The sequence below is a fragment of the Rasamsonia emersonii genome, assembly GCF_000968595.1.
Source record: "Rasamsonia emersonii CBS 393.64 chromosome Unknown ctg1118621760500, whole genome shotgun sequence".
NCBI classification, from domain to species: domain Eukaryota; kingdom Fungi; phylum Ascomycota; class Eurotiomycetes; order Eurotiales; family Trichocomaceae; genus Rasamsonia; species Rasamsonia emersonii.
Window position 1 is genome coordinate 27,468 of NW_013562958.1, and position 8,042 is coordinate 35,509.

Consider the following 8,042-nt stretch of genomic DNA (forward strand, 5'->3'; position numbering starts at 1 on the left):
GTACATGTATGCGAGACAAATGAATCATGCTGCTCCACCGCTCACCTCATCATGACCGCGAGAGGTAACCTCCGTATGAGAGATAAGGATGCATCAAGGACCGCAAGCAACATGGCGGGGCAACGAGGGGAGGGGCCTCCACGACGGCAGAGAAGATCAGTTATCGGAGGTGGTCGAGAGGAGCTCCGCGATTAGGTCGATGGCGTCGGAGCTGCCAGGTTCTGGCCGTGCTTGCAGCTGTTGGGCCAATCCCCGCGCGCGGCATCGCCGGCGTCACAACCAAAAGCTGCCCGTAATTCCACAGCTCGCAACGCCGCCACTGCTTGATGCATGCTGGCCAGGACTTGCGCCCATCAGTCCTGCTTGTGACTGCTAGCATAAGCAAGGCTTTTTCTTATTTTGTGCAATCTCATTTTTCTGGGGTGTATGGGTGATATCCTGCCAGTGTGCGACCATGGCTCACTATGAAGAGTCCGCCAGCGACACCCAATATGTCCCAAGGCCTCTTCCCCGAAGACCAAGTATGTGCTTTCGATTTCCTGCTACCAGAATGCTTGACTGATGTGAAATTATTAGGACCTGTCACCGACTATGGGTCATCCATGGTACAATGGATGCATTCGCGGCGACCGCGATACAAAGGAGCTCATAGAATGGAGGTGGAAAGGCCAAGCTTGAGCTACGTCGTCGATGTGAGATCCTCGTATTGTCGTTAAAAAAATTACATGAAACGACATTTGCTCATTTGCCTGTCAGATGCTCCCCCCTTTAGCCAGAATCCACTCGCCGGTTGATACGATTCCTGTGCGGCATCTGCACCAGTCGATAGGAAAATCGAAGAAGCCCATTACGGTTGTGAGATGGACACCAGAGGGCAGACGGTTGCTGACGGGTGGTCATACTGGTGAATTTATGCTCTGGAATGGAACTGCTTTCAATTTTGAAACTGTTATGGATGTGCGTCTTCACCGAGGGCACCGGTTTGCTACCGCTGCTAATCTCGTTCTTACCAGGCACATTATGACCAATTCCAAGCAGGCGTTACATCAGCAGCATGGTCACACAGTCATGACTGGCTGATATCGGGCGGACAAAAGGGCGATGTCAAATATTGGCGTCCCAACTTCAATAATGTCGAGACGGTTGATGACGCACATCACGATGCCGTCCGAGATTTGGCATGGGGTCCTAGCGATACCAAGTTTCTATCTGCATCCGACGATACTACGTTGAAGATATTCGATTTCACAGCTCGAGCTTGCGACACGGTTCTGACTGGCCATAACTGGGACGTGAAGTCGTGCGACTGGCACCCTACGAAGGGACTCCTGGTTTCCGGCTCTAAAGACCATCAAGTCAAGTTCTGGGATCCTCGCACCGGAAGATGTTTGACTACGCTACACAGTCATAAGAACACCGTTACGACAACCAGGTTCTCTCGGGTAAACAATAACCTGTTGGCCACGTCTTCTCGAGATTCAACCGCAAGAGTATTTGACCTCCGGATGATGCGCGATATCTGCATCCTTCGAGGTCATGAAAAGCCGATCTCGACCCTGACGTGGCACCCCATTCACAGCTCATTGATATCAACAGGCAGCGAGGACGGCTCTTTGTATCATTATCTGCTGGACGAGCCCAACTTGCCGCCAGGGCATGTCCCTACCGTCGCGCCGTACGATAGTAACGATCCCTTGAACACACCCCCTCAAGTTATCTATCCCGCCCATCGCATCCAATATGCTCACAGCGCGACAATATGGTCGCTTGATTGGCACCCTCTGGGACACATCTTGGCGTCCGGTTCCAAAGATAATTTTACTCGTTTCTGGTCTAGAGCTAGACCAGGAGAGACTAGTTACATGAAGGATCGGTTTCATATTGGCGAGGAAGCAGCGGAGGCTCAAGGAACGTGGAGCCGGGGATTTGGGAAAAAACAAATGCGCGAGGAGGAGGAACAAGAGCTCCAGGACGAAGCCGAGGGGCTGGTCGACCAGAAGTCTGCAGCAACGACTCTTCCCGGAATACAAGGGCCTCCGCTTCCAGGCACCACTTCCGCGGAGGGTGCTGGTTCACAAAGCTCATTGCCCGGGATTGGCAATGTCCAGCCCCCGCCACAGACTGGAACACCGACCCCCATTCCGAACGTCGATCCCAGTCAGCTGGCTACAATGCTAGGTGGTTCAGTGCCGCCTCAACAGAACGGGTTTCCGGCACAAAGTTCCAGTCTGCCTGGATTTTCCATGCCAGCTGGGTTTCCGGGAACTCCACCACCGAACCTCAACCTCGCAGAGCTGCAGAAGCAGCTGCTTGCGCAAGGTATCCAAATACCACCAAACTTTGGCGCCAAAAATACCTCGAATGGAAGCTAGTGCTGCCGCTGGCGGTGAAGCTAACGAGGGCACCTTCACAGGTCGAGCATCAGGATGTTGCTCGACCAGTATGACTAGTGACGGAGGGATAATTTGACACAACGGCCAAGCTATTTTAGGCCGGTATCTGAGTGCCGAGAGTGCATCGGCATGTACCACCTGGCGGGATTGTATCATTGTGTCTGGATGAGGCGTTAATGGCTTATCGATTTGGGTGCTCGAGGCGAAAATAGATCCTGGGGCGAGTCCTTGAAATTGGAGCGCACATTGGAATTAAAATCATATTTTTTTTGTTGTCTTTTTCAAATGATGGCATTAGGATCAGTCGAAGGAGGATCGCAGAAAATAATATTCAACTCACCGTTATCAGCAGCAGATAGTTGTCTAGGGAAACCTGATGAGGTCCCTGCTGGGAATTGATCGCTCCAAAGCAGTTATCTTAGAGCGCGCCTTGCATTGGGAAGCTCGAAATAATCAGAACGAGGACGCTGATGACAGCCCAGACTAAGGGAATCCACGTCGACATCGTGAAGTTCCCTGCCTCGTACACGGCCCCGAGACTATCGTAGATCAGTATTTTTTTTTTAAAAAAAAAAACCGATGAAGTAGGGGCAGAAGCAGCTCACATTAGGCCAACAACGCTACCCGCAAGCAGAGCCTCCAGACCACCGACAACGCCATAGACCAGTGGTACTGCCCACATCATACGCCAGTTGCGCCATTGTACGGCGACGGCCCAGAAGGCCACTGCGAGGTGTGCACCTCCGTAGAGAATGAGGGTCCAGTATAGCGTGAAGCGCCACACATCCTCTGTGTAGTAGAGGTAGTTGTTTTCGCCAGGGACGCCAAAGACAGGAACATAGAGCGATGGGAATGACGGAGCACTGTAATCAAGTGGGATGCGGCTGCCCATGGCGCCTGCTCAGTCGAGGGGACAGCCCGGGTTCATGGGATGCACGGAATGTGTAATCCGGTGCAGGACACTCCGTGCATATCGTTCATTCGTATTGGTATCGTGGATCTGTCCCTGGATGCGTCTGGAGATTTGATGTTGACCGTTAGAGCTCCGAAGTGGAGCTCCGGAGCTGTGCCACGGGGCGCTAGCTGCAGCGCATGGGGCAGTTTGCACTCTTTGCTCAGCTGCCAGCTGTGCTGCTGTGCCCAGGCGGGTATGCATGCAGCTTAACCTCGGCAGCAGTGGCAGACGATATCCATGGGTATGCAGCCGAAGAGACGCTGTTCAATGCTGCATCCCAATCATCCTGCCTTCGCTGGCTTCCATCATGGCGACTGAACGTTCCCTGGCGGCCCTGCTGCGGTCACTCCAGATCGCTGCGGAGCCCGAAGATGCCTACGCGTGAGCTTGATCCCGGATATGCGATCCGCGGCTGTTGAACGAGAACTGATCTGATGTGGCGCAGATTACTCCCGGCCTCGACCAGCTTCTTATCGATCCTCACGAACCCGTTAAATGTAACGCTGCTGTCCTCTCAATTGCTCACGTCTCCTGCGATCTGGAATCACCCCGTCGACTTACAAACGTGCCGCCGGATTCTAAGTGTCTACAATACGGCCGCCATCGGTATCTTGCAGAACGAGGCAGCAGAAGAGCCAAGGACCCCTTATGCACCACGACGAGGCCTCGAGCGGGAAGCATGGGTGAAGGCTGTGGTCAACGGAGCGGACGAGAAATCTCCGCGATGGAGGCATCTGCTGTTGCTCGGCGGCGTCTTGCTCGGATTCGAGGGACAGAACAGGCAGGGACTGCCGTCGCGAATCCGCAGCAAGGTCGAGTCTGCCCTGGTTAAAGCGACGCAGTTGGCGCTCCAGGAGAGCGAGCCGCTAGATGGGATAGCAGGACACTGCATCACCATGGTTCTGAATTATACTTTCGAGCTGCTGTCGGATTGGCAACGGAGCCAGCTGGATTATGACCGCCTGCTGCCGATAATGGTGCAGGCAACATACTTCTCCGGCGAAGGACTAGACCATGCATATTTTCTAGGCGCCATCGACCGTGATGTTGTTGAGGCTCCTGGCAAGAAGTTTAAATGGTCGTCAAAGTCAACGACGTACAATCATGTCAAAGCGATATCTTCCAGACCCCTGGTTGCCTCCCTGGGGCCATTATCGCGGCTGATCGCTCATGCGCTGGAGAATGTCCGTGATCCTAATCTCGTGTCAGACGCGGTCAACTCCATTTCGGACTTTGTCCGCACCTTGTTGGTTCAATGGCGCCAGAATAAATTGTCTGAGGTCGACCCATCCGAAGAGACGGAATTCCTGGAGGAGGAGTCGTTAAAGACAACTATTCCAGATCTTTGGCGATTGCTTCGGGCCTGCATGTTCTCAGTAGTCATTATTTTTCGAGCGGTTCTGGGAAGAGTGCTGAACGATCCTGCACTTGCTGCTGGCAGCGGTAAGTTGACCACTTTTTAACCGTGCTTCATATTTGCGTTTCTAATGCTCTTCCCAGTCGCCCCGTTCATTGCAATGCAATCTCTACATATTCTTCGGAATCTCTATTTTATCACGTCACGCGTCGGCCAAAATGCCTCCTCTCAGTATACGTTTGTCAATCTCGTGGCCATAGATATCCTCACGCAGTATCCGGATCTCGCGGAGAACTTTTTGCGGACAATCAAGCCCGCAGAGTTGGGTCAAATTCCAGAACATCCTCTCGAAAGATGTCTCGACTTGTTCTTCCTCAATACCGCAGAGCATTTCACATTGACTTTACCGCCACAATCTAACGAGGAGCTTATCATTTCGGCTGCGTTGCCCTATCTCGCTGCTGGTGGTAACAATGCCCTGCTGGAGATCTTTGAGGCTGCTCATAGTGTTGTCCTTGCAGTGTTTGCAGCGCCGCAAAATGCGGATGTGGCTGCCAAACATCTTCCGTTCTACGTGGACAATCTCTTTGCGGTATGCATGCTCTAGTGTTAGCCTTGTTTTCTCGACTTTGTGTGCTCATTGAGTTTTCGCAGGTTTTCCCGCAGAATCTCTCCGCTCGCCAGTTCCGCCTCGCTTTCAAGTCTGTGGTCCAGATAACCACGCCTCCCTCGCCCCTTGCCAGTAGCCAACCCCTCCTAGCGTCTACTCTCCTTGAGCTTGTGCATGATCGAGCGTATCATGCGTCGTCAACCGTGCTGCCACCAACCCCTCAAGCATCAGCAGGGAAAGAGGATGCTGCCAATTCAACGCCGCTTTCCGAGCAAGCAGCCCTGACTCTCGCCCTCATCGACTCTCTCTCCTTGCTCCGCGTCGACGATCTGGAAGAGTGGCTTCCCCTGACAGCGAAGCTCATCAACTCGATCCAGGACTCCGGCATGAGGAACACCTGCGTCGAGCGCTTCTGGGACGCGCTGAGCAGCGGCGAGATGGACGTTCAGCGCGCCAACTTTTGCGTGACGTGGTGGAGCACGCGCGGCGGGCGGGAGCTCGTCCTCTTCGGCGAGCAGCAGCAGCAGCAGCAGCAGTCGTCCCACGAAGAGGCGGTCATGAGCGGAGGACTAGGTCCGGTGGCTCCCGAGAGCAAACTATGAGTATGAGTATGAATGAAGGAATTGTTGGTTTATCATAACTGCTATGTTTTCCCTCACCTCTTTTCTATCGTACGACGACGACGGTTTCTTGGCGTTACGTTAAAATGGTCGATACGACTTGGTTTCGATATCCAGTTGGTAACTTGGTTAGGGTTATTATTGCTTGAGAGACAACTTTTCTTGCATGTGTATATAGGAGGTAAATAACTAACTAAAGGAAGAATTGGAGCGCTGTATATAAAATATAAAATACCGATGTGTTCAAGTCAATGAATGGATGCTTGCACAGAGTAAAGTCACCTTTTTCATTCATTTTTTTTCTGGCCCTCCTAATACTAGGAAGTGCTCGTATTTTTTTCATTTTTATTAATTATTACTATTAGCAGGACGATTAGTATTATCAGTTTGGATGTATCAAATCTCCACCCATCATCCCAAGTAATTAATCTATGCTTTCATCGTCTTTATTCCCCAGTTTCCAAATATCCATCCATTCTTAGTAAAGACAAGAAATCGTTTTTATTTCTTCCTTTTTCATCCCTGATTGTTTTTGATCATGGAATCCCTGGAATTCCAACACGGGTTCGCTTCCTGTATTCGACGTAGTCGTTGCCAAAGAAGTGGATGAGGAATCGCTCTTCGCCTGTTGATTGTGGAATTTGTTAGTAATGGTAAATAAAAAAAGGAGGTTGAAAAGGGGGTAACTTACGCTGTATTCTAGAGGCAAAAAACTGCCACAGGACAATCGCGTAGGCGCAGAAACAGGTCACGTTGTGCAGGACGAGCTGCGTGCCCAGCCCCCACCAGAAGAAGCCAAAGTAGCTGGGATGGCGCAGCACACTGTAGATGCCTCCGGTCACGAGAGTGTGGCCCTGCTTGCGCTCGACCTGCACCGTGTGGTTGAAGTTACTGCCTGCCTGCGCCATGGCGAGCGTGCGGATGCTCTGGCCGACGACCATCAGCACCAGCCCGACGACGAGCGGCAGCTTCGTGGCCGTTACGGCGGCCGTCCACTTCGAGTATCCCTCTGGGAAGAGGAGGTGCGACAGGAGACATTCGGCGATGGCGGAGCCATGAGCCACGTTGTACGCCCACCCGTTCGAGCTGAGCAGGAAGGCCGACACGGACGCATGTCGCGTGTTGTACCGCGCCGTGATGAAGTATTCGAGGAAATGGAACAGGCAGAGAGAAGCGAGGAAGAAGGGCACGCGCCAGAGCGGGATCGAGAGGACGAGTAGGACGATCGTGACGGTCGCGCAGATCCCCAGAATGACGCCAAGCAGGAACGCCCGGATCGCGATCCCGGACAGCGATTTCTTCCCTCCGGGGTAGTTGGAGGGGTCGAGACCGGCGGATTCCTTCATCGTTGTTGTTGTATTCGTCGTCGTACCGTTGATGGTGGATGTAGTGGCAGATGGAACTGGTGGTCGCCAGCCTGCGTCCGAGGACTGTTGTTGTTGTTGCTGCTGCTCGCGTACCCGTCGAACAACAAACTCTGATGCGTGAGATCTGTCAACAGCTGGATCTGCAGCTGTGGACATGCTGTCACAGTAGGGAATTGGCGACGGCTTGATCGTGGGGGTCAAGAAATAGCACGAGCTCTGTCAGAGAGCACGCACAAGCAGGAGGGAAGGGTCACGCCGAGAGAAACCAAATTTTAAAAACGCTCCAGAAGTATCGTGTGAATGAAAGTCCCATTATGTCTGCTGACAGTGTTCTTCCCTCTCAGCATTGCAGGTTGGACAATGCCCCAAGTGGTGAGTTCTGGTGGATGGGTTTCATCCAGAAGATGTCTGTGCTGTGACGTTTTCAGCGTTGGGAGTGTTTATCGTTTATCTATCGATAATCTGGAACAAATAAAGGGGACGGGCCCACTTGTCCCGTATCTAATTCGTTTGACTTTTTAAAGTCGGAGAAGATAACAACCAGCTAGCTCCTTGGATACCAGTCAAGGCTAACTTAAGCGATAAAAATAGCTCTCCAAATTGGCGCCAATCTCCAGGGCTTCTAGAGCGATCCGCCAGTCGTTACGTCCAACTCTATATCGACCTCGTTCTATAGAAGCCTGCAGAGCCTATTCCACTGTATCCTACTGATCGTCAGGTGCCGACTGCCAGTTTCCACC

The 8,042-nt window shown here is 52.4% G+C and overlaps 3 protein-coding genes across 3 annotated transcripts; 2 read left to right on the top strand and 1 right to left on the bottom strand.

Moving 5' to 3' along the window:
• Window positions 1-454: 454 nt before the first annotated feature.
• Window positions 455-2,372, top strand: T310_7096 (WD repeat protein; the record flags this gene model as incomplete). Its single annotated transcript, XM_013470112.1, has 4 exons — window positions 455-521; window positions 577-692; window positions 757-957; window positions 1,014-2,372. The coding sequence occupies 4 exons, from the start codon at window positions 455-457 to the stop codon at window positions 2,370-2,372; spliced, it is 1,743 nt and encodes a 580-aa protein (XP_013325566.1).
• Window positions 2,373-3,655: 1,283 nt separating this feature from the next.
• Window positions 3,656-5,917, top strand: T310_7097 (uncharacterized protein; the record flags this gene model as incomplete). Its single annotated transcript, XM_013470113.1, has 4 exons — window positions 3,656-3,729; window positions 3,794-4,791; window positions 4,849-5,297; window positions 5,360-5,917. The coding sequence occupies 4 exons, from the start codon at window positions 3,656-3,658 to the stop codon at window positions 5,915-5,917; spliced, it is 2,079 nt and encodes a 692-aa protein (XP_013325567.1).
• Window positions 5,918-6,413: 496 nt separating this feature from the next.
• T310_7098 (Prenyl cysteine carboxyl methyltransferase Ste14) lies at window positions 6,414-7,458 on the bottom strand (the record flags this gene model as incomplete). The annotated part of the gene is made up of 2 exons (XM_013470114.1): window positions 6,414-6,508; window positions 6,627-7,458. 2 exons carry the CDS (start codon window positions 7,456-7,458, stop codon window positions 6,414-6,416), a joined length of 927 nt encoding a protein of 308 aa, XP_013325568.1.
• Between the last annotated feature and the right edge of the window lie 584 nt (window positions 7,459-8,042).